General features: G+C 52.1%; 1 protein-coding gene across 11 annotated transcripts in view; it reads right to left on the reverse strand.

The window, feature by feature from the left end:
• Window positions 1-2,748: 2,748 nt before the first annotated feature.
• BCORL1 (BCL6 corepressor like 1) overlaps window positions 2,749-26,326 on the reverse strand; it is a 63,264-nt gene continuing 39,686 nt past the window's right edge. For 10 of the 11 annotated variants that reach the window (XM_067023240.1, XM_067023242.1, XM_059050916.2 and 7 more), the window contains 7 exons: window positions 24,881-25,104; window positions 20,520-20,741; window positions 18,230-18,396; window positions 17,274-17,419; window positions 10,037-10,114; window positions 8,253-8,406; window positions 2,749-4,941 (listed from right to left, as the gene is read on the reverse strand). In XM_067023240.1, coding sequence (XP_066879341.1) covers window positions 4,659-4,941; window positions 8,253-8,406; window positions 10,037-10,114; window positions 17,274-17,419; window positions 18,230-18,396; window positions 20,520-20,741; window positions 24,881-25,104 — 1,274 coding nt within the window. In that variant the 3' untranslated portion in view covers window positions 2,749-4,658. Of the gene's footprint in view, window positions 4,942-8,248; window positions 8,407-10,036; window positions 10,115-17,273; window positions 17,420-18,229; window positions 18,397-20,519; window positions 20,742-24,880; window positions 25,105-26,326 lie in introns of those variants that run through there. The other variant, XM_067023241.1, reaches the window with a different exon arrangement.

The following is a 26,326-nucleotide window of genomic DNA, read 5'->3' on the forward strand; positions in this document are numbered from 1 at the left end:
GGGACTAGCAGGTGAGCACGCGGCGGGCCTGCCCTCCTGCGCCGGCCGCCACTCCCGCACGGGCGGCGGGAGTGAGACCGGGCCGCCGCCCCCAGCCGCGGGGCGCCCGGCCTGGCCACCTCCCCACTACGGCCTGCCTTTAGCTACACCTGCACGCACCGCCGCTTTCAACCTTGAAATCGGAGAGTGATCGAGGCACCCGCGACAGCCGTCTGCGCGCGGAGGGCCCCGACCGCCCGCGGCGTGAGCCCGGGCTCCTGGGAGGCGTCCGAGTCCGTTTGCCAAACGCTGCAGCTTAGCAGACCGCCTCGCCATGGAAACCCGTGGTCTCGGGGAACACGTGGAGCCTGGCCCGCCCCGTTGCGGGGTCCAGAAGGCTCCAGCACTTGGCCCCTCCCCCTGGGAGCTAAGCAGGCCGCCCTTGGGGCGGACCTCATCCTCCGCAAACCACACACGCACTTGTCTTAGCAGGGACGGGACACAGTAAAGCACCCAACAAGCTTCCCCGTCATAGGGTAAAATATGGAAGGGGTAGGAGCTTACCGCCCAATTCCCCCCACCCGACCCAAATAGATCGCGGGTCGTCCTTCTCGGAGTACGGAGACTTGAACAGGGCCTCCTTCTCAACCCTGCACCCCAAAAATGAACATTCTGGTAAGACCATCATTAACTGTAGTAAGCTCGTGACCTCAGCACGTAGGAGGAACTAACTTCAGCTAAACAGCCATGTTTACTCAGTACGATTCTCTTCCGTCGGCAGTAAATTGAGCCCCCTTTGGCAGATGGAGCAATGAAGGCTCGAAAGATTAGGTTCTCTATCACCCAAAGTCAGCCTAGATGGTAAGTGGTGGGCTGGCTCTTTCCCCTAGGCCGCACTGAAAGGATTAGATCACTTAATAAGAGGCCATCGTCCTCAGCCCAGTCCGGCGCAGGAATGCAGATTTACCTTCTGCTTTTCCCCAGTCCGTACCTCCTGCTTTCATCTTCCCACTCTGGCAGAAGGGCAGTGAGAGGACTCCAGAAAAGGTGTGGGGAAGGGAACCCAAAAGCAAGAAAATAAACTGCTGTTTGGTCCCGCTTTTAACTCATCCCCTTTCTCCAGAGAAATAAAGGGGTGTGCACACCCACACACCCCAAACGCCCATGGCTGTCTGTCCACGGGTCCCCGAAGGACCATCACCTATTCCTCTGGGGTCACTCGGACTTTGCCCACAGCATCCCCCTCCTGCCCTAACTGGAAATCCTCATAGCATCCCCCCGACTCTCCCTTCATCCTTTCCTCTGAATCTCAAGGAATCACCTTCCCCCCCCCCCCACCGCCTGTCCTCCTCCAGCACATTTTTACCAAATGCATTAAAAGAAAAACAAAAAAATACTCTTGTCATACCTGGTTTAAAGAGTTCCCATAATTCCCCATCACCTCAGGCAAAAGTCAAAGCCATACTCCCTGGCATGGCTGGCAGGGCTCCTACACCCTCCTCCCCCACCGGTACCTTCTAGCTCCAGTGACACTGAAGTGCGTTGTAGTTTCTTGCACATACTACCCTTCTTTGTCTCCAAGCCTGTGTTCAGATGTCTCCTTAGTTCAAAGATCCGTCCCTGCCACCCCTAATTCCCATTTTCCTACTTGTCAACTAGGCATCACTTCTGAGCAACCCTGTGCCCCTGCCCCTCCCTCTGAGCACCCATAGCAGCCTTGGCCTAGCTGGATCCTTGCACTCGCCACATGGCCTCAGGTGTTGTTTGGGAACCCGAGGCCTCAGGATCAGAAAGTGGGTAAGTGAAGGCCTCCATCTGAGCAGCTCACACAGATCCCTCCTGGGGCTGGCTGGACTCCCGTCTGCCAGACACACAGACCCCTGGCCTGTACGCTGATACGGCTCTCCAGAGACTGCAGCCACAGGGAGAGGTCCTAAGAACATAGCTTAAAAGGGCCTCATCCCAGGCCTGCAGGCATCCCATTCCCCTCAAACAATAAGGGCTCATTCAGCAGCCAGCAGTCAGAAGGAATCATAGCTTCTACCACTGGTTTTCAGAAGTAGGGAGAAAAGTTGTAGAATCCAGGATGGGCATCTTGCCTCCATAGTAGCTGGGTCTTAGGAAAGCAGAACCACAGAAAGACTGCACTGGGTAGGGGGGCAGGGGCACACTGGCATGACAGAGAGGGCAATGACAAGACCATGAAGTCAGCTGCTGACACAGGTGGCCCAGGGGCAGGAAAGAGAGCTGGCAGGCAGGTGATTTCCTTGAGTTAAAGAGGGTCACATCCCTCACAGCCGCCTCAAAAAGGGTCCCTCCCTGTGCAGAATGAGGAATGTGTGCACACGCGCAGGCGGACCCCACCACCCCCGCCCCCCCGCGCCAAACCAGCGCAGGTGCTCAATTCTCCCCACTGGCCCACCCCCTGGATTTGCCCCTGCCTTTCCTTTCCTTTCCAGATCTTGCCCGTGACCCAAATGCTCACTGGCCACTCCACCTTGTCCTCATTTGCTGTGCCCATAAGGACCCCAAACTGCAAAGCAGGATCAGGGCTTTCCCCACTGACTTCATGGGGATGCCCACCTTCTGTAACCACGGAAGAGCCAATACGGAGAGGAGAGAAGACAGGAGACAGAAGCCCTGACACACGTTTTTCAGTATGCAAGTGTTTTTGACTCCACAGCCAGTTGCTTAAAATTAAACATAAAGGGCAGCCAGAATACACACCCAAATGCAAAAAAGTAAAGGCAAACATAAAATAAACCACACAATACCATGAACCCCAACAAAACCAAAAAATTAAAACCCCCAAAAACCCCTCAACTTTATATATATATATATATATATATATATATATATATATACACACATACATACACATATATATATATATATATATATATTTTTTTTTTTTAGAAAGGGAGAACAACTGTTCAAAACCAACTGGGCAGTATGGTGGGGGCGGGGAGCAGTCCTACAGAAGGGGGCCTAGAACTTCCCCCTGGGAACAAAGAACAAACACAATACAAAGAAAATAACCACCAATGCTCCTGCAAGGGTCAGGAGTCTCCAGAGAACAGATTGTCCCATCCTCAAACTGGCTTTTTTTTTTTTTTGCCTTTTTTTTTGTCCTTTTTTTTCCATTTTCTTCTTTTGTTGTTGTTGTTTTAGCACCTGTACAATAAAACTGTACCATCTCCAACCAGAGCTGGCCATAGGGAGGCCCTCCCGCCTTTGGATGGCACATACTCTCTACAAGGATTGTTCGGAAAAATAGCAATTGGTAGAAAAATAAGAACAAGAGTGGGAAAGACAACGCCACAGAGTGGGCCGGGACAGGGAAGCAGCCCAAGCCCCTCCCTCTCTCTACACGAACAAACCCAGCGCTGCAAGGGAAGCCTGGTAGGGCCGCACGCTCAGCCCCAGGTCCCCAGGCAGGAGTGGAGGCCGGCCGGAGGCCAGCCTCCTGCCCTCCACCTAGGAAATAGCTGAGGCCTGGGTTTGGCATTGGGCAGGCAATCCCAGAGCCCTCTGCAGATGCCAAAGGAGAACAGGGGTGGGGTCAGAGGGAGAACGAGGGAGGAGAGAGAAGAGAGAGGAAAAGGGCTGCTCTGAGTCAGGCCAGCGGGAGAGATGGGGGCTAGGGTGGGGAGCTGAGAGGCTCAGTATCCAGGGAGGCCGGGGGTGCAGGGGTGGGGGGGGAAGCTGCAGGAACAAACCCATATTGTGCACTCTGAGGAGGACCATGAGGACAGCAAGGAGGGGGCTACCTTATCCTTCAGACCCATTCTCAACTCTCCTCCATAAGAGTAACTCATTAACCCCTTACTCCCATAATCCTCCCCTCCCCAGTAAACACTAATCTCGAGACAGCAGGGCTGCTGCAAAGGACAGGAGGGTGAAACGGGGGGGGGGGGAAACTGGGGGAGGGGTGAGCACCAAAGACTCAGGATTCACCCCCCCACCCCCCAGACCTGGGCCAGCACCAGCCACCATCATTAGTCACAGGCCAATGGCCCCCCCCACCCATCCCCAGGCCCTCCCCAGTGGTGGAAAGAAACCTGGGAGTAACTTTTTCAGAGGGAGGGAACAGCTTCAGAGCTTAATCGAGAAAGACAAAGAAAGGAGGTGAAGAAAGTCCCTCAATACAACAAGTTGTCTCAAATCGTCACAGTGATACAGACTTATCAGAAACCAATGAAACAATACAAATTAAATACTAATAAAATAAATACTATGGAAGACAAAAGAACACAGGGGAACAGAGGGGGCGCTCAGAGATTTGGGCCTTTCTCATTTCTCCTCCAGACAGGCCGTGGCCACCCAGGGCCCAGGTTTGGTCTTGGTCACACACAAGGAGGCCAGTCCAAGGGACCCTGGCGCCACCTCCCACCACCCCTGGGACCTCTTGTCCTCAGACGTGGAGTTCAACTTTCCACCTCCGTCACCAACCACAACAACAATGACGATGACAGGGAGATGAGAACTAACTGTAACCAAAAACAAAAAACAAAAAAACAATCCAGTCACTAATGCTGGCATTGATAAGGCGGCTTCTTGTTGGTCCGTATTATTGCCTCTTTCTGCAGTCTGGTGCTCGGTGGGGGAAAGACATGGGAGATGGGGGAAGGGTGAACTTGGGAGGAGAAAGAAGAAAAGGGAGGGGCTGTTTTCCCCGGTCAACTGTTCCAAGGCTGGAACTCTACCTCGGACCCTAGGAGCCGAAGCAGCTCCGCCTCGTACCGCACCAGCTCCACAGTCTCAGAGGAGCCCGGGGCGGAGGTGGCATCCATGCCTCTAGGCCACTCGGCGGGGGTCAGCAGCTGACTGGAGGCCACCTGCCGGTAGAACTCGGCCTTGGGCAAGGTGGCGATTTCAAAGTGCGGGAACCGAGCCTGAAAGATCCTCGAGGAAAGCTTCAGCCTCTTCAGGACGTCGGTAAAGAGAAACCAGTTGCAGGGCCTAGAAAAGGCAAGAATGGGAGTTAGGGGAGGGGGCCAAAGGGACGGGGCGGCGGGGGTGGGGTGCTGGGAGCAGGTGAGAGGGCTTCCAGTCTGGCCATCCTCCACTAAGCCACAGACCCCATGGGTGTAGCGGAGGTGAATATTTTCTCCTGTCCCCTACATTGGCAGGCCCAGCTTTCAGCTAAATGGCGAGCACTCAACCCATGAGCGACCTCTTCCAAAAACTGGGAGCAGGCTTCCCCAGGCCTTACCCGCACCATGACCTGGAATTTGCCATCTGCTGGGACCAGTTCTGCCCCGAGCGATCCCTGCCAGCCTGTCTGGTTTCCCTTTCCTGTTCTCACTCCTGCTTCCCCTGCCCTCCTTGTTCTCCAAGATCTTCCCCGGCAGAGGGGGAGCCGTGGAGAAAGGCCTAAACTGCGGGTAATCCAAAAGGCATTTCTCTTTGGCTCTGGAATGCATTAGACAAGTTTTTTCTCCAGCGGAGCACCATCATTTCTGCAGGGCCACAGCTCACGTTACAGCTACAGCCAGTCTGACTTTGCTGAGCACACCCGACTGGGCGACAGCCTGGGGGCAGCTGGGAGGGGGGCTGCTAGGCTGGCCCGGGCCAAACGCTTGCTTTGACTAAACCACGAGGAAATGCTGCATCCCCATGTCAGTGGTCCCTGTTTCCAGGGCTGTCCCTCCTCGCCATTCGCCATTCCACTGTCCCACTTCCAGGCTTTACCACTTTTAGCCTGGACTATATTGCATCAGCCTCCTAACTGGTTTCCCTCTGCCAAGAGCCACCCCCCACCCACCCTCACTGGGTCCTCTGTTATTCTTCGTTTTCTAAAAAGAATATCGGACCTTTTCACTCGCTCCCTAAACCACTTTCAATGGATCCCCAGTATCTCCAGCAAAAAACCCTTCAAACTCTTTAGCATGATTATCATGCAAGACCTCATTCAAACACGACCCCATTCAACCCCTTCAGCCCTGTCTCTACTCAATCTCCCTCTCTCTCTCTCTCTCTCTCTCTCTCTCTCTCTCTCTCCCTCTCTCTCTCTCTCTCTCTCACACGTATCCCCATCCCACCAAGTGCCAGCCATTTGATGAAGGACTAGCCCTGTTTTCTGAACTTGAATGCCTCAGTGCCTTTGCTTGTGCCACACCCTCCATCCTCCTCTCCTCACTGGCCCAGCACAGACCCCCTGTCACCCATGAACCCCCCCCCCGCCACGTAACCGGTTGCTCATCCCCATCTTCCACAGTCTCACGGCACTTGGCTTGTACCCCTATTATAATACCTGTAACAGAGCCCATTTCAGAAAGAATATAAAAGAAATGTAAACTGTGGTTCTCTCTGTGGCACAGGAATGGGGACTTGGGGTGGACTGGAACTGTTATTTTTCACTTGACACCCTTCTGAACTGTTTGAGTTTTTTAACAATAATAAATCTGCTTAGGAACTTGGTCTTTTATTAGAGTTAATGGTATACTTGTCTGTGTCCTCTATCAGACTGGAGATTCTTTGAAGGCCAGAGCTATATCCTAGCCCTCAGGGTTTGACCTGGCACAACGGCTTCAGACACGTCTCTGGAATTGAATGTTGTGCGCGGCGCCGAAAACTGCTACCCAGACCCACAGTCCTCAACCCTAAAAGGCAGCATTTCTTCCAAATGACAAATGACCTCTGTCACCTCACACAATCAGGGAACAGGGTGTTCTGCGTTAAGGGGAAGGGACTACAGATGCCAGACACTTGGACATCGCTTTCCAAGAATGGAGGAAAAAACCCCTCAGAACATTAGCATTGGTGATCACAATTCAGTCTTGCTTTGATGAGTCAGAAGGCACTTCTGAAAGCCACAGGGCCTCGGAGTCATCATTCTACACTCACTCACACACACACACTCTCACACACACACACACACACACACACACACACACACACACTTCTCTAAGAACATAAATGTTCACATCGTGCTGCAGCCGTGTGGAAGGGCAGATTCAGAAGTGGCGCTGGAGGATGTAACATCAGGAGAACCAGCTCGGCTGGTACCGAGCTCGCAACGGAAAACCTGCCTGCCTGCCGCCCAGCTTGTTGAGTGGTGCGCGGCCCTCGGTTGCCCCGTGGGTTCTGTCGGCACCTAAAGCACACTACCCCGGTCCTTTTACTGCCTGGGGCCCAAGATCCTGTTTCAGAGAAGGAGGTGCTGAATACTTTGGAGGAATTAATTAACTGTGCAATACTATATCCCAGAGGCCCAGCCCCGCCCTCAGGGATCAGCTTATGCCCAGAAGAATAAGGACCCAAAGCCCGTGAAACCTGATCCCTACTAGTGTCATCATAGAGGCTATTTTTATTCTTATCAGGCCAGGGGGGGAGGGATGCAAAGAAACTGTGGTCTAGTGGTTAGAGTCGTCAACTGAGGGGCTCCCTCACAGGGTTCCTAATCCATTGCCCCCTCCCTCCCCGTCTCTCTATCATGTGCACTTCATGTGCTTTCATTAAAAAAAAAACAACAGGGTCTGATATTTTAAAAATAGATATCAAAGAAAAAGTATCCTTAAAAGTGTCTGCAAAGGTATTTGAAATATGTGAAGACACCAAGAAGAGGACACTTAATGATGGAGGCCAAGAACAAAAGGACAGTGTATCCTGCATCCTCCTCCGTGGCCTTACAGCCACGGCCCTGTAGGCTGCTGAACTCCCTTCTGAATCATCAAATAAAGGTTAAATTGGGTTCAGTCTAATGCTAAGTATCAAGTACATCCTAGTCTCCGAAAATGGGTGATCCTCATTATAATATGCACGGTAATCTGAGAGGACAGCAGCCACGCCATCATCTCGCCAACATTAAGGCAATGAGAAACCAGCCTGTGGATTACTTAAGGACCCCGGTGGCCCCACAGCTATGGCAACCATATGTCCCGGCTTTTCCAAGAATCTCAATTTCAAATATTCTGTCTGGCTGTCCCCAGAAACCACAAAAATGTTCCAGGGATTCTAATAGTTCACCAGCTCAAATATCTCCCAGATCATCTCTTACACCCAGGAACAGGGCAAAAATCCTTCAGAGAGTGAATCTAGATTTTGGTTTTGGAAAACACACATAGTCAATGTACCTAGAGCTATTCTGAACCTATCTAATCTGGGCTGGAAAGTCAGGCTGGACTTGGTCATATATTATCTTTCCTATGCTCTAGTACTTGTTCTCCAGGTCTCAGCTACCTTCTGGAGAACTCCAGCATTCTCAGGGAGGCAGGCCAGGGTTGCCAGGCTCCTAGTGCTTGGTCCTCATAGATCTCTCAAACACTCACCCGCGGGACACTGACACCTGGAGGTTGTAGCAAGGGAGAAGAGGCTTGTCTGAGAGCTCGAACATAAAATCATCCTTTTCCGCATCATCTCCTTCTTGATCGGAGCTCCCAGGAGGATTATGTAGGAGGTCACAGGCAAACCCGTCTTTTTCCTCTGTAAAGACATCATACAGGGAATTAGGACTTAGCTACATGCATAAAACCAAAGAAAAGAAATGCTCCAGGGCTTCCCTGGTGGCGCAGCGGTTGAGAATCCGCCTGCCGATGCAGGGGACACGGGTTCGTGCCCCGGTCCGGGAGGATCCCACATGCCGCCGCGGAGAGGCTGCTGGGCCCGTGAGTCATGGCCGCTGAGCCTGCGCGTCCGGAGCCTGTGCTCCGCAACGGGAGAGGCCACAACAGTGAGAGGCCCGCGTACCGCAAAAAAAAGAAACCAACTAGAACTGGGAGAAAATATTTCCTTGACAATAGCATGCATATAAACAGGAATAAACTCAATATGAGAAGTATAGAAACCATGTTTAAAAAAACTGGAGGGCTTCCCTGGTGGCGCAGTGGTTGGGAATCCACCTGCCGATGCAGGGGACACGGGTTCGTGCCCCCGTCCGGGAAGATCCCACGTGCCGCGGAGCGGCTGGGCCCGTGAGCCATGGCCGCTGAGCCCGCGCGTCGGGAGCCTGTGCTCCGCAACGGGAGAGGCCACAGCAGTGAGAGGCCCGCATACCACAAAAAAAAAAAAAAATAATAAAAACAATGAATAAATAAAAAGAAATGCTCCAACAAGATAAAGAGGTGTGGCGGTGGGTGATCAGGAGACGAACAACCAGATCCCCGTTCAGGGCCAAATGTCTCTGATCTCATGGCTCACATCCTTGGGAGGGCATGTGAAAGTTCTAGCCCCAAGAGGTAGTACTTTGTGGCCAGAGATTCCTTATACTCCTCCACCTTTCAACTGGAAAAAAGCAAGGTGGTGTGAAGGATACGCTGCCCAACTGTTGGGAGACAGAAGCCTGAAGATGTCATCAGCAGTCGAAGGCAAGGGAAAACACCTGCCCTTCAAACTGCAGCTTTCCCAAGCCACCAGACTGCCTGCTGACGTCCCCAAAAGCCCGGAGGGGGCTCAGCCTGATCCATTCCCCAGCCGTGTACTCGGTGTGGCCTGCTTCTCCTGCTCCAGCTTCCCCCAAGCTTAGTAGTGGGCGCCTCCCTCGATCTGCAGCCCCTGGTCCAATGGGTGAATGCCGGATGACGGCCACAGATAAAGGCTCACCGCTCTTCCAACAAAGGAAAGCTCGGGCCAGAAGGCTAAGGGCTCGGGAGACAGCAGCTATCTCAGAAACTTTGTGTGCATCTTGGGGGCGGGGCAGGGAGGGAATGGCAGCTGCCAGATGAGGAGCTGGGTCCCTCTGGAGTGTGAGCGACACCAGAAGAGGTGGCAACGCACATAGGCGCTTCTGGCAGGGTTAGGACAAAGCAACGGAGGAGAACGGGACTTGGAAAAGAGAGAAGTTTTCAAGTGCCCAGGGTAGGGAGTGGTAGAGGGCTTAACGACGGATGGCTTTCTCCAAATCAATGGCATCTCCTGGTTTTGGCCAACAAGTTCTGAGTCTGGGGGAGGCATGGGCTAGAGTGTGGGCTGAAAGGGTCTGTAAGCTACTAACGGGTGAAGAAGGGCTACCTCCATTAGGTCACTCCTGGCTTTGAGAAGAATCAGTGAAACCCAAGGCAGACCTCAAACCTCTGAGTCATAGACAAGGGTGAGAGGAATCCCACTGAAAGCTTACCCAACACAGAACTGCTGTAAAAGTCCCAGGAAACGCCAGGATCACCCTCTGCCCGGCCCTGAAGATCCGAGAGGTGATCTGATGAAAGAAAAGAGGGAAGTGAGAAAAGGAGGTAGGCTAGAGAAGGAATCTAGAAGCAAAGTATATCCATATGGGGTTAGGAGAATGGGAGATGGAAAGGAAGGACCATAAGAGGGGCTGGGAGCGACCCAAGAGAAATCCACTTCCTGCTATCCATCAGAGGTTACAAACCAGCAGCCGACAGCCAAATCTAGCCCGCTTACTGTCTAGGTTTTGGCCCAGTGTTTCAAACCCCTATAATTTAATTAACTTCTAACATTTTAAAATTGGGAAATTTCACTTAAAAATTCGGATTTCCAACTTGTCTTGAAAAAAAAAAAATCAGGATATCTGGCAACACTGCATCCACATTCCTACATGTCAACAGTTGGCTGGAGGGAGAGGCGACATGTGCATTCTCCAATTCAGCAGGCCCCACCCAGCCTGCTCTGCTCTCTAACACGATCAGCCTGAAGGCATTTAGGCCTGCGACCCCTGCTTCAAATGATGTAGGGAATTACTCTGCAAGCAGAATCCTAGACCTATCCCAGGATTTCAATCCCCTGTTGGTCACAACGTTCATATATCCAATCGCAATCTTGCCAATTCAAAGTAAGATAAGGAAGCATAATTCCTTCTGTTTCGTCTCTGAAAACACGGTGGGGAGGGGAATGGCCAAGTTTATCCTCATGAAAACCTACTGCTTCCACTCCTAAGTATATACCCAAAAGAATTAAAAACAGGTATTCAAATAAAAACTCATACATGAATGTTCCACAGCAGCTCTATTCACAATCTCCAAAAAGTGGAAACAACCCAAATGTCATTCAGCTGATGAAGGGATAAAAAAAATGTGGATAAACACTATGGAATATTATCCAACCCTCCATTAGGAGGAATGAAGTACTGTTACACACTATAACATGGGTGAAACTAGGAAAAAAGGAGGCTAAGGGGTTAGGACTCAGTGCGGGTTTTTTTTGTTTTTTTTGTGTGTTTTTTTGGCTGCACCACATGGCTTGCAGGATCTTAGTTCCCAACCAGGGATTGAACTCAGGTCCTGGCAATGAAAGCACCAAGTCCTAACCACTGGACCACCAAATTCTCCCCAAAAAGCCCCATTTTAAACCCTTTGCTTACTTGATCTGAGAACAGACATCAGGTCACCCCTTAGCCTCCTTGTTCCCTAGCTAAGCATCATCTAGGTGAATTTTTTCACCTCTCAGCCCCACGTGGACAAAAAGCAGGTTTCCATATGACAAATTCAACTGTCATCTGTGGGCACATGGCCCAGTGGTTGCCAATATGCCACGTAGTACAGTTGGCAAGCTGATTTAGTTGTGACACCTGGGCAACAGGACAGGGGGGAGTCCAGAGGGCACAGGTGAGGTGAGGGTGCCCCCTGAAAACCAAATCCCAGGAGGAAGTTGGCAGCTACTCTTAAAGGAGCAGAGCTAAGCTTCCCGGATGGAAGGCACCGCCAGGGTCCAATATAACTTCCCTTTGGGTCACACATTCTATCAGCAAAAATGCCCATCAGCTGTTGTAAGCTACTGAAAGAAATCGTCTTCTAGCAACCTTCTAGGACATGAAGGGTTTCTTCCGAGAGGAAAAGGCAGTCAGAGAGAAGCATTCAAGTAATGGCTGAGCAGCCAGAGTGGAAAACCTTTCGTCATGTACATTACATCTTTTGTGCATTCTATGAAAAAACTCTGAGGTCACGGCTGCCAGCTTATTTCCTCTTCTGTACCCTGTGCCATTTGGGAGTTGGAAGTAATTCCTTCCAAAGGCATCTGTCAGGTAGGTGTCTATCGTGTGCCCTAGCCCTGTGCTAGGTGTCCCGGAAGATAAAGGAATGAGATCATAAGTTCCCTAAAGGCAGGACCCACGTCTGTCCTGCTCATCACCGTCTCCCTGGTACCGAAGCCCAGGTGTCTGGCACACAGCGAGAGCATAATAAACACACGGGGAAAAAAGTGGGCGGCGTGGCAGAAATTACTATAAGGCGAGACTATAAAGTCATGTGCTTACTCAGCCTGGGTCCGGAACATATGCATTCAAGTGACTGTTGTTCCCCGCATAGGTCACACGAGGACTCCATCAGAGCAGCCCTTGCTCACCACATTCCTGGGGTTCCTCTCTTGGAGCTGCCTTCAGAGCCCCTGGCACATTCCTCTAATTTTCTTCGCTGGCGACAGATCTTTGTCATTTGCAGGTGAATCTGCCTTTTTGAGACAGCCCAGAGTGAACTGGCACAGGCAAAGGTGCCGAAGTCGGAACAGGCCCACGAGTGGCATACAAGAGGAACGACCGAGGTTTGCTTGATGGGGCAGCTTTGAGGCACGTTTCCTCACGTGTCTTCTCATACAACCAGGATGAGGAGTGACTCCTTTTCCTTGATTCTCCCTTGCCTTCCCCTTAACCTTCAGTTCTTTTCTCTTACCTTGCCTTCAAAAAGAACCCTCAGCCCAGCAATCCCGCTCCTAGGTATATACCCCAAATAATTGAAAACAAACAAATATTGAATCAAACAAATATTTGTTCACGCGTGTTCACGGCAGCACTAGGCACAATTGCCAAAAGGTGGACACAACCCAAATGTTCGTCAGCTGATGAATGGATAAGAGAAAATGTGATCTATCCATACGAGTGGATATTATTCAGCCTTAAAAACATGCCACTACGTGGACAGACCTTGAGAACGTGATGCTACGTGAAAGAAGTAAGACTCAAAAGGCCCCATGCTGCATGATCCCATTTATAAGAAACGTCCAGAATGGGCAAATACATAGAGACAAAGTAGACAGGTGGTTGCCAGGGGGGCTGGGGGGGGGCGTGGTAGTAGAGAGCAACTGCTTAGTGGGTATGGAGTTTCATTTTGGGGGGATGAACATGTTTTGGAGCTCGATAGAGGCAGTGGTTGTATAACACTGTGAACACACTAAACGCCACTGAATTGTTCACTTTTAAATGGTTAATCTTGGGCTTCCCTGGTGGCGCAGTGGTTGAGAGTCCGCCTGCCGATGCAGGGGACACGGGTTCGGGCCCTGGTCTGGGAGGATCCCACATGCCGCGGAGCAACTGGGCCCGTGAGCCATGGCCGCTGAGCCTGCGCTCTAGACACCGTGAGCCACAATTACTGGGCCTGCGCGTCTGGAGCCTGTGCTCTACAGCAAGAGAGGCCGCAATAGTGTGGGGCCCACGCACCGCGATGAGGAGTGGCCCCCACTTGCCGCAACTAGAGAAAGCCCTCGCACAGAAACAAAGACCCAACACAGCCATAAAATAAATAAATTTAAATGGTTAATCTTATGTTATGTGAATTTTGCCTTGATAAAAATTTTTTTTTAAAGTACTCAATGTGAGCCAGGACCCGGGCAATCAGAGTATGTCTATGTCCCAGGGTCCCATCATACCCCTCCCCATCTCCTCCAACCAAGTCACCAGCTGAGGGACATGAAAGGAGAGAAAAACAAAAAACAAGCCGTCTTCGACATGGGGTCACATGGCTGAGGTCTCTGGCAGGAAAAACAAAAACCTGTGATTCAGTGACCTCAAGTGGTAAATTGCTAACCCTTTCATCAGTGGAAGGAAAAGCAGTCCTGATACTTCCTCCAATGCCCCAACCCAAACTGCAACAATTCCCCCCAGCTCCCACATTCTTTCTGACAGAGGACGAAAAACGAATCTGTTTTCCCTTGGGTAGGTTGGATATTATTCTTTTCTTCAAAGGGTCAAAGGGAAATCAGTCACATGCCTGCCTGTAATCTGGCCCAAGGAGGAGGTCTTCCAAAGGCCTCTCGGAAGGTTTGGATGGCTTGGTGTTCCGAGCCCAAGGACGAGAGAGAAGAGGTTCACTGTCTGCCCTCCCGTACCCAGAACTGTACCTGAAACCTAACAGGTGCTCTATAAAGTCACGAATGAACGAACGCACGAAGGAGCACCGCTATACCCTTCAGGATCTCAGGAGGAATGGGCCTCGCGTTAAGCCAAGCCAATGTCGGAAAATCCACATTTTCAACCCACACGAATTACCAGCATCTTCTGCTTTACAAAAGAATTCACACAGGATACCATCCCTTTATATTTAAAAGAGGATTTGATTCCCAGACTTTTCCAGAACAGGGGACTTGCACAAAACAAGGGATGCTCGACATGAGGCACAACCCTGATAATCTCTCTGGCTCGCCGTCTCCGCCCTTTACACCCTACAGGGACTCGCCTTCATGTGCTGCCCAGTGGGATCTCCACTAGGGGAGGAAGAAGACAATTAATCTATGGAGAATTTGGTCAGGCAAATGCTTGGGGATGAAGAGCAAAAAGCTTCTTAACTACCTCGGCCAGACAGGCAAGGTAAAAAGAAATCCAGAAGTCCACACGGAGGCATCTAGGTGTAGGGGCCTCCCCAACCCTCAACCTCGTGATGCTTCCTGCAGCCACTCTACCCAGTGGTTCCTTGAGATTTGGGGCAGGGGAGAGCTGTGGAGATGAAAAAAGAGAAATACCCGGTTCAAGGAATCGAAAAAGCTCCTGGTGATGGTTGCACAACATCGTGAATGTACAAAATGCCACTGAACTGTTCACTTCAAAATGGTCCTGTTAGGCGAGTTTCTCAATTTAAAAAAAAAAAAAAAGGCGGTGGCGGGGTCGGGGGACTTCCCTGGTGGCGCAGTGGTTAAGAATCCGCCTGCCAATGCAGGGGGCACGAGTTCGAGCCCTGGTCCGGGAAGATCCCACGTGCCGCGGAGCGGCTAAGCCTGTGCGGCCTAGAGCCCGTGCTCTGCAACAAGAGAAGCCACCGCAATGAGAAGCCCGCGCACCGCAAGGAAGAGTAGCCCCGGCTCGCCGCAACTAGAGAAAGCCCGCGGGCAGCAACGAAGACCCAATGCAGCCAAAAATAAATAAATAAATAATTTTTTTAAAAAAAAAAAGGCCCTGAGTAACACTTCTCATCCCCCCAAAACAGCCTTTGGGCTCAAGTCCCTCCTCCCGGTGCCTGCCTCCCCTGGCTGCCAAGGTCCTAGCCAGATTGAGCACTTTCCCTAACAGCCAGTCAGGGCTCTGTCTTCAATTGGCACTCAGTATTTGCATGGAAAAGAGGTGGCCCAGTTTTAACACTCCTTTCAGCTCCTGGCTCCCACTATGAAGTTATAGCTCCATGCCCATAAAGTTGAAAAACAACGTCAAGATGTGAATGAAGGTGTTCATCCTGGACAGGTTAGGAAGTGCCAGAATTAAGAAAAGTCTTCTCTTGCGTCTGCAACACAGACTAGCATTCAAGTTAGTTTAAGGGGGTATCAAAAGGCTTTCTAGTAGCTGGGATTAGTTAACAGACATGAGAAGAGAAAAAAAGTGTTTATTTCTAATTTTTTAACTACTTAAAATGGTTTCAACACTCAAACTCCTTGGGGATTTTGGAGAAGGGGTCGGAGAAGAAAAGACTCTGCGACTTTGCTTACAACTGGTCAGAGACAGCTTTATCTGGACCCAGAGGGCCCCAAGCCCTCAGGAGGGCAGTCTCTAGCCCAAAGAGACCCCTAGATGAGACCTGCTGATCAAAGGAGAGCTTCGTGCAGTGCTTGTATCATGTTGAGATGCTCTGGACGTTCCTGTGTGCCAGCTTTTCCTGGGAATTGTGTGGAGTGCAGACAACACGTGTGCGCGTGGAGGAGAGTGCGTGCGGTGCATGGGATGCAGGAAGAGGCCACAGAGGATGGCTTGCCCCGAGCCTCGCGCCCGGTGACGGTCCAGCTAAAGTGAACAAGAGTCCTCACTGGCCCCAAACAAATGCCTGAAGGAGCATCCCCAAGCGGCTCCACCCCTCACAGACAGGGGCCTGGGACCCCAGAGCCGGCAGAGGGAAGAGGCAGTCCTCCTGCCCCAGCCAGAGAGGCTGGCTCCTGCTGTGGGCGGGAGGCCTGCACGGGGCGGCCGGCCGGCAGGGCTGAGTTGGTCTGGCTGAGGACTGGATGGGGGCTGGCCGAGCAGGAGTCAGGGCTCCCTCAGCGGCCTCCGATCGCTCCCCCTCCAGCTTTCATTAGTACCTAGAAGGCAATTCCCACCTAGCCCTCCTTCCATGGGGACCTTTAGCTCAGGTTCCTTTGTTTCTTCCTCCATCATCAGCTACCTAGTTAACCTTTGTTCAATAAACAAATGAGCCCCTGGTTGGGAGCCCAGGACTGTACTGGGGGAGGTGGTGGGGGTGGGTGGAGTTCGGGACTGAGGCCACAGCCCAGGAGAGAGGGAGCAGCCTCGGGCAAATCCTTGGCCCTGTGGGCTTCCAGGCGAGAGGGGCTGTACCACCAACACTGAAGCCTCCGAGGAGGATCAGCGACACAGCTCCCAGCTGCTCCATCTGACCAAGTGCCGCTCAGGCAGCCTGAAGAAGTCACTGCTAGTGCAAGGGCCAAGCTGTGATGTCATGAAGGAGGCGGGGTTCCTTCATCCGGAGGTCAAGTCTGAGGAGATTCCCACTGAGCATGCCCAAGCTAGACTTCCCTCCTTCCCTCCTCCCTGCTGCCCAAATCGGCAGAGCTATCTAACTGCAGACAAACAGCTGTCATCCGCTAATAAGAAAATAAATGCAAGTTGGCTTGTGGCCCTTGCCAAGGGCCTTAACACTACTTTTCCAGAGGGGCCAGGTGAGGGAGGAAGAGAAAGGAACAGGAGGATGCAGAGGGAACATCACAGTTACCACAGAGTGTGAGGAATAAAGTATCAGAGGGGTCCCAAGGGTTGGACTTTGATCACCAACAGGGAGAAAGTACAAAGTGCAAAAACAAAAGCAAAATGTTAAGTGTCACTTCATTGCAACCAACGTACCATTCAAAGCACAAGTCCACACATGTTGCCCCCAACTAAAGCTACTAGTGGGGCTGCTGTCCCACAGGGAGGCCTCCCAACATACCGAGCAGGGAAATGGGTCCCCCACAGGCTACCAGGGCCCTGAAGAGGATGTGCGTGATGTGGACACTCAAAGCACAGGGACAAGAGGAAGCGACCTCCTGACTTTTTAAAGTTCACAGAGATTTCTGAGCCACCAGAAGGAAAGCCCGTGAAGAGGGCTGACGCCCCTCATGGGAGGTGCTTGAGATGGAGGGAGATGAAGGGCGTCTCAGGAGCTCAGGGATCAGAGACCAGCCCCAGGAACGAGGTTTTGAGTCTGGGCCGTACTCACCGCTCAGAAAGCGCTTCATGGTGTCACTGCTGGCCAGCTTCATGGCCGTCTGTCCCGAGTAGGTGGCCAGCGTGGGGTCAGCCCCGTAGGACAGCAAGAGCCAGATGGTTTCCAGGTTGTCGTTGACCACCGCATCATGAACTGGCCTGCGAGGTGATACAGCGTGAGAACAGCAGGGCCCAAGTGGGAACCTGGGTGTCTAGGCCTCAGGCCACCTCATCAGGGAAAGCAAACTGAGATGACCCCAGTGTAACATGGGTAAGACTTAGGGCAGGGGAACCACTTGCTGGCCTGCACTGTCCTCTACGCCTACCTTTCTCCTCCCTCCCATTTCTCTCTCTTATCTTTCCCCCACCATGACGGGACGGGTCCCTGTGGCACAATGGAGCTCTGCTGTTAGCTCTGGAGCTCAGGACACAACGGGTCTCTGACTGAGGATAAGCGTAGAGCAGATGCTGGGGGATATGAATGGAAAAACCCAGATGATTGCCCCAGAGCAGGGATGAGCAGAGCTGCTCAACACACCAGGCCGCTGGCCAAGCAGAGCCTACATCCTTTGACCAAGTCCCCCCACTCGGTATGCAACTTGTCCCAGTTTCACCCAGGAAGTAGGCCCTCGAATAGAGCACAGGAGAATGGGTGCAATTTCTTTAAGACAATGGCAGGTGTCTTTTTTTTTGTTTGTTTTAAGTATACAGAGATCAATTCAAGAATCAAATCTGAGACGTTACCCTAAGGTCAACCTCTCAATTCCTAAAGCCCGAGATTCTGCCTGAGACAGGCGCACAGGATGATCCCTAGACAACACCAGCCTCCCCTCAGTGACCAATGTGGACTGGCCAGCAGGAACTCATCCAGCCTTGCCCTAAACCGGTCCGAACTGGCGCAGGTTCTCTTGAGGGAGGGGCTGGGCGGGGAGGGGGGACGGCGGGGGGTAAGGGGAACAGCCTTCTTGCCTCGTGCCGTCCTGCGCGCTGCAGTTTACGTTGGCACCGTGCTCCAGCAGGATGTTCAGGATGTCAGTCCAGCCCCGGGAGCAGGCCTCGTGCAGGGCCGTGTAGCCAGCGTTGTCACGGTGATTCACATCTTCACTGTCTTTCTGGAGGCAGTAGAGAACAACGTCCTGTGGGAACAGGGGTGCACCGTGAGCAAACAGAGGCCGAACTCTGGAAATCACCCTAGTTAGGTCTGAAGCTCTCCAAATGTCCAAAGAGTCTCAGAACCTGCTCTTTAGTCCAGAGACTGACAGGCCAATCTCAAAATCTTTTGCCAACAACATCAGTCCTGAGGTGCCATCGCCAGGGGCTCAACTTTGGGCCGTGTCCTCAGCCATGGGGAGACAATTCTAATGACCGAGAATACCCATCTGGGTGTGGTTTGCTGGCGTGAGAGGCCCTCAGAGAGGCTCACCTGCCCACCCAGAGCTTAAATCCTCAGGCCTCAAGTGTCTGAGCACTCTTTCTGTAGTCTGGGGCTTTTCAAGACAGCCCCAGACCAGAGAAATGAGACACGTGCTGGCAAGCACAGCCCCTGGCAGTAATTCGAGAACAAGGAAGAAAGAACTGGTTTAAGTACTATCCCTGGATGCTGGTTTTAATTGTTTTAAGTACTATCGCTGGATGTTTATCCCTGGGCAGTCAATTCCAGCCCTCCCCTCAAATCAAGACTGTTCCAAGGATAAGCCAGTATGGTCACTCATCCATAGCAATGATTAGCTTCCCTGGGCTGAGATGACAGGGCCAGAAGCAGGACTCCAGGCCTAGAAGCAGCCTAGCTAGTCTAGGATGAGGCTGGTGAATGAATACGCTGGTGGCGAGGGGAGGGGCAGCCCCCTCTTCTCAGGGAAAGAGGCGGACAGCGGCTACCAGGGGCCTCTCATCAGCTCCCCCAGGCCCTGCTGAGATGGGACTCAGCCGTCCTGACTGACAGCTAGCTCACTGGCTGGCTGGCCAGAGCTGGCGAGCGCGCGAGCCTGTGTGTGCCCGCTGCCTCTACCCAGGGGCCCACAAGGCCCCCTACCCTCCTCATCAGTGCAGATGTTGCCTCTTCCTCCAGGCCTCAGACTACTCCTCCCTCCCTCCCTCCCTCCCGTGACAGGCTGCCCGACTTGCTCTTGCCCTGTCCCGATTGGTTGGCCTGTGGTTTCCTGTTAGCCGGTTTGGCCCCAGGTAAAAGAAGTTCACTTAAAGGGCAAGCGCTGGTCATCATTTTTTTCTTTCGATCTCCCTTGGCAGCCACCCAGGCCCCCACACGAGGTGCTCGAGACAGATACGTGGCTTGCCAGTGAGACACTGTCAAAGCGGCTCTCCCATGCCAACCAGGCTGGCTGGGAGTGCAGCTGTCTTTAAATGAGTCAGTTATGGGTGTCGGAAGCCTTAAAAAAAAGAGGGCCTACTCTAAAGCCCGGCAGCTCCACCCTTCAGAGCAAATCCTGGGGAAATAATTGGTGTGGCGGGCAAAAGCACATGGTCGAGGAGCTCACATCAACAAAAATGTCCAACAAGGTAACTGAATGATGGCAAATGAGTCAGGCTTCTGCCCCTACCCTGGCATTTGGGAATCAAAAAGACTTTGGTGTGAATTCAGACTCACATGTACACGTAGTAGCTGAGTGACTGTGGATGTATCACTTAACAGTGCTAAACCCCTGATCTTCCCACCTATAAAATGGGGTTAGTAAAACCTACTGCCATAGGCTTACAGTGAAGCTGAAAGGACACGATGTAATGAGAACTCAACACGACAAAATAAACACCAGCTTCCTTTCCTAATTTCTTTTCGATCCATAGGCAAGTCGCATAAGGTGGGGTCAGCTCATCTCTGCCCCTCCAATGTACTCCTGACCGCCCCACTACCAGAAGCCAAAACGAGGGGAAGCTGGAGAGGGATGTAAAGAGTGAGCGATGATCACCCCCATCCCTCTCTGAGTGGGGGAGCCACGGCACAGGGAAATTCAAGACGACATAAAAACCCCCAAATCCCATTTCTGGCCTAGGAATGTACCGGATGATATTGTGTTACCATTTCAGGTCTATTCATCCTAAATTGCCTTTCAAAAGGGTTTACACTCCCACACAACACGCCAGGGTCAAGGCAGCCCCAGAGGCCGTCTGCGCAGTAGGAGGAGGCCAGCCTGGGCTCAAGCCCCAAACCAAGCCCTGCCCAGGCCACAGAAGAGCCAATGGGGAGAAGCTTCTCCACAGATGTTCGGGCAGTGGCATCCTGTGGCTGGGGGGGGCTCCTTACCTTATAGCCAAGACGGGCCGCCCGCTGCAGGAGGGTCTCGCCAGCATTTTTGTTCACTATGAGCCGACGAGCCTCTGGGGGGATCTGCCGGGCTGCAGGTGACTCGGAGGCCTCCTCTGGGCCACCACTTCGGGACTTAGAGGGCGTGCATGGCTCTGTGGGTTTCGCTGGGGTGGCAGATTTGGGAGATCGTGTCTTCTGCTGGCTCCAACGCCCTTTGCCCTGGAAAGCAGAGACGCAGTCCTAGATCAGAACAGGTCCCCAGTCATTTCTACCTGGTGAGCAGACGCTAAGGGGCTCAAGTCCTCAACCCCAGAAACCAAGGAATAACGATGGGATTGGAAAGCACAGGTTGAGGAGACATCCCAGCCTCTCTCAAGCACTCTGCATGCCTTCTTTACCTGCCTCGGTCCCCGTTTACTGTGGTTTTTACAAGTCATCTCGATAAATAAGCGGGAACAGACTCTCAGAGTAAAGAGAAGTGGAGACGGCTAGCTTTCACTGAAGAGGCACGCCTGCGGAAGCTTTCACTCTTGTTGCAAAAACCTTTCCCCCACATCCAACCCTCACCGGGCTTTTCCCACCTCTCACCACACTGTGTCCCCGATCACACTCATGCCCACCTGGGCTGGTGGAAAGCGATCAAGCTCACGAAGCAGACAGACCGGGTTTCGAACCCTGCCTCTGCCAGCCACTAGCTATAAGACCTGGGGCAAGACCCAACCTCTCGGAGCCTCATTTTTTCCCTTGCGGGGTCTTTGAGATAATGAACTAGAGCGGCTCCAGAACAACGCACAAGGTGGGTGCTCACAAAACGTTAGTGTCCTTTCCTCATGAATGACCCCTGCATGTCTCCTTTATCCTCCCATCTTGAACTGGAATGTCTAGAGCAGGTTTCCATGCCTGGCCCAGCACAGTTTAGTGAGTCTATAGGGGCAGGTAACTTGTCTCTTTCAGACGAAGGGAGGGGACTTCAGATGGGGAGGAACTGTGTTCGAGGAGCTGTACTCGAGGAACCAGACCCAAGGTGCCTCATCTGCACTTGGACCTAAGTTTGATGATGAGATTCGAAACCTGGAGCTGATACCATAAGTGGACAAGACTTTGGGAGGGCCTTGGGAGAGGAGCGTATGACTTGCATGGGGAAGGGTATGAATCATTGGGGGGCCCGAGGACAAGAATGTGCCCTCATCAGACTTTAAGATGGCCCCTGATGATCCCCACCTCCTGATATTCATGCTCTTGTGTAGCCCCCTTCTGCACTGGAGAGGACTGATCTGTGTAGCCAACAGGAGAAGGCAGAGATGACGCCGTGTGACTGACTTCCAAGGCTAGGTCCTAAAAGACAATGTTGCTTCTCCTTCGGTCTCTTTTGGATCACTCGTTCTGGAGGAAGCCAGCTGCCATGTCATGAGGACACTCAAGCATCCATTTTAGAGGGGCCCATGGGGCAAGCAAAGGAGGCCTCCTGCCAACAACAAGCATCGACTTGCCACCATGTGAGGGAGCCACTCTCGAAGCAGATCCTCCCAGCCCCAGTCAAGCCTTCAGATGAATGGAGCTCTGGCTGACACCATGACTGCAACTTCATGCACGGGAGACCCCAAGCCAGACACAGCGAAGCTGCTCCTGAATTCCCGACCCCCAGAAAGTGTACGAGATAATACATGTTTATTGTTGGGTTAAGCTGCTAAACCTTAGGGTAGCTTATTGCACTGCAATAGACAACTAATACATCCCACTTACCCAAGTCCCTTAGAGCAACAAGGTCTCACTTAAATCCTGAGTCTTCTACAACATTCTACAACACTCTGGTCCCCGCTGCCCTCTTTCTCTGCAACACCCAGAACACCTAGTCTGAATCACATAATCCAATGCCTTATGTCTGACTGTCAATTTCCTCCAGTTGTTTCACGGACAAGTCTGGCCTCCCCTGCTACGTTTGAAGCTCCCCGGGGTCAGGGTTCGCATTTTCATCTTCTCTTTTGTTCCTTACAGCACTTAACTCGGGGTTGGGCACATCACTGCAACAAGCGTTTGTTGACCTGACCCAAGGCAGCTATATGTAGAGCCCTGGGCAGCCAGAAGAGTTGCCTAGAAAGACAAGAAGTCAGGAAAGGAATGGAAGCAGGGAAAAGACAAGGTCCCAGGGCATTTGTTTCCTCTGGTAAATCCCAAGACAAGAGCTGCTACATGTCCACATCCCAAAAGGCCAGAGAGGTACGACAGCTAGCAGGAAGGCGCCGGCTATGAGTTTAGAATGCTGCTTTACTGCTGGGAGGATAGAGGTGCATTATGGTGATACTGGAGGATGCTGGGTAAAGTACCCAGGTTTTTGCTAAGCCAAGCCAGGAGCCAAAGGGTGACTCTCCTTCTAGGGGCCAGAGTTGCCAGAGACAAGGGAGGCTGCCTGAGGGAGGAGCAAGAGCAAATGGGGACCACCTCCACCTCCCCCCTTCCTCCCTGGCTCGGAGCCCCTGTGGGAAGAAGCCTTTGGCCGATGCCCCGGCTTTAGTGTTGCAGGTGCGTTCCCCGCCCTCCCGCCACCTTGCTTCCCACTACAAAGCACCATGCCATGGGGGCAACTGCAGCAGGCGGTGGTGACTAGGAGAGAAAGAAAGGCGGGAGGGAGAAAGGGAGGCCCTGTGAAGGGAGAAAACCCCTGTGGGAGAACATTTCAGCGGACACAGCGCCAGGCAGAATAACCACACAGAAGCGCCAGCGTGTGCTGCTGAACGTCAGGCAGCTGGCTACCTTTGTGTGGGACGGGGCCATCTGAGTGGGTGGGGAAGAGCAGGGGAGGGGGACACCCACCTTCCACCAGAGCTGCTCAGGGTTGCAGTGTCTCCCTGCCCGGCTGCCCCCTCCGCCAGTGTCTCCCGGATAGACAGAAGCCACCCACTCACAGGGTGGAGACACAGGGAAAGAGTGGGGGGCGTGCACCAGGGGCAGCCAGGCCGGCCTCACACCCCAAGTCTCTCACCTGGGCCACCGAGTAACCTCGAACAGGTCCCCTAACCTCCCCAAGCCTCAGTTTCCTCACCACAGAATGAGGACAGCTACTGTGGGAGTTAAGAGCGATCATGCAAGCAGAGCACCCGGCACAGAGCAGACTTCCCTACTCCTGCCTAGGTCCCCTCTGGGGGTCCCAGGGAACTGGCACTGCTACCTTGCCTCTCCGAGCCTCTGTCCTCTCATTCTTACCTCGGCCCGAAGCTCGAGGATGTACACCAGCCTCAGAGAGAGCACTTCACTGTTCTCAAAGCCCTTCACATCCGTTGCCTCCTTTCTTCCCCCAAGCACCCTCTTGAGATGGAAAGGACATGAAGTATCATCTCCATTTTTAAAGATGAAGAAATAGACTTGAGTACTTTGTTTGAGCTGGAACCAGATTCCAGAACGAGGAAGGGGAAAGGAGGGGGGACTCAAGCACTTGGGTCTCCTACCTTTTGCCAGTGCCACACAGGGATCCGATCCCTGCTCCGGAACTGGAAAGAACCGTGAGGATCACAACCACCAAAACGAGCCCAATAGGACCTTTTTTTTCGTTGTCAAGACAAACACACAGTACAGGTAAACATTTGAACCTGAACCTCACTTCTCTCAAAGGTACAGCTCACCCAGGATAAGGACGGTGTAATTTTTTTTTGAATTGTGCAATGCGGAACTCAACACCAGTGCCATGAACGTCAGATCCAAAAGACGTCAATTTTGAACAGGGGTTCTAGAACGCTTGCCTGGCTATTGATTGGTGAGCGCCCACTTACCTGCTCCTCTGCTTTCATGAGAAGCAAAGGAACTGAGGAGTGGGGTTGGGGAAGTACAGCTATGACCAGCCCAAGCAGGAAGAATTCCTTCAGCCCCACCCTTAGGCAACCTTTGTCTGGACATCAACATCCTTGCTTCTGTAAGTTGTTTTCTACCTTGATTCACTCAGAAAGCTCCCTGATTGGTTTCCAGTGAGTTAAGCCCATACAAAAGCTTCTTGATTGGATGTTAACAAGCTATTCAGGGTAACATGCTGCCATATTCTTTAGCTCTTCCCTAACTCAAAGGAGATTCAAGGATTGTCAAGGAAAAGCCATCATGGGCCAAACCCCATAGTTTGCAGATGCTTCTCGTTAGCTCTAACTTTAGTTCCCATTCTTCAAATCCACACCCCAACCCTTCTAGAACTAGTTTAAAATATTTTAATAAATATGGGTTAATTTGATCCCCCCCCCCCCGCCACCGCCGCCGCCGTGTACTCACTCACTCAGAAGACTGTTGACTGAGGAGCCTGCCTGGAAAAGGTGCCACGCTAGCCCAGCCCTGGCCGCCACAATGCCCCTTCTCTACATCTCCCCTGGCTGGTAATGTACCTTTGCCTCTTCTGAGACCGTCGTCATGTGCTTGGTCTTGCACTTTCGTTTTCCTGATGGCTTTTCTGAATTTTCAAGGCAGGCTGGCTCCTCTAGGTTATTTGGGAGGAAACCATTTGGCGAATCCGAAATCCCCTGGGCTTTGTTGGGCAAGAGAAGGTTCCTGTTCCTGAGGCGGTGCTCCGAACTTTGGGAGGAAGTCTTCTGCTTACGGGCCTTTAAATCTGAAGGCAAGAAACAGGAAAGAATGGATGTCAGGGAAATGGAACACAGAAAAGCAACGCCTTCCTCTAAGCTGAATCAGAGGACTTTGGGGATTAGAACCTCAGTACAAAGCTGTGTAACCATTTGCTACCCATATCTGGCACGGTGCTGACTATTCCACTAAATGCTTCTCGAATGGACGCGGTGCTTCCGCATCAAAGTCCCTCTTCTACACGCAGGAGACAACTCCCAGCTCTGCTAGCAGCGGGTGGCCCATCTGGCTGTCCCTAAGATGAGGGTACTTTTAAAAGGATTCCCCCATAGCCCAGAGCAAATCAGAACTTTCTTTTCAGCTTTTCCCCACTTTGTCTTTTTTCCCACTCTAATATGAAAACAAATTTAGCAGCTCTGCTGAAGTGAAATGTGAAGTATACTGGGGTGGGGAGTAAATGGTAGAAGGCTTCCTTCATAGCCTTAGCTCTACCCGCCTGACTGCCCTGTTGGTCTCTCTCCAAGCATACAAAGATCAAAGCCACAGAAACTCCCCGAAACCAGAAGCTGCCATGGGCCGACTTAACTGGTGGGCAATCACAGAAACCTGCTGCCCTCCGGGACTGGAAATCAAGTCACTGGGACACACTGGGCAACATCTCTAATTCTAGCCATAGCTCACTGAACAGAGCACATTCCAGTTTCAAAAAGGCCTGCTGGGAACTCCATTACCAAGAGCCTCATCCCACAGGGTCAGTCCTAAACTCCAGAGGTAGGGGGACAGATTGAGTTTATCCTTATCTCTCAGCATTAGTGTTACATGACCTGGCCACTAGCAGTGTGACTGCTGAGGGCAGGTCATAATCTCCCTGAGCCTCAGTTGCCACGTCTGTAAAATGGGGAGCATGAAACCCACATAACCCCTTGTAAAGTGTTATAAAGAGTAAGGTATCATTATCGTATTATTTAAGTGTAAGCTCTTTAGGTAGGGCCATGCCCATGTGTTCTTTATCTCCCCCACAGGACTAGCCACCGTGCCCAGTACACGGCAAAAGATCAGTATGTCTGTGAAGTGAGTGACTGCAGCCTCAGTTTCTCCAGGTTCTGAAACGAGGGGGTTGAGCAACATCCAAGAGTTCTCAACTCGCCTCCCCTGACCTTTGCATGCGCTCTTACGTGTGAAATCACCAAGGGCAGATCCGGATGTAGGAACCATCATTACAGCATGAGGAATTGTCTGCAGGTTATGCA

This window comes from Kogia breviceps, chromosome X, assembly GCF_026419965.1.
Source record: "Kogia breviceps isolate mKogBre1 chromosome X, mKogBre1 haplotype 1, whole genome shotgun sequence".
Lineage (NCBI taxonomy): Eukaryota > Metazoa > Chordata > Mammalia > Artiodactyla > Physeteridae > Kogia > Kogia breviceps.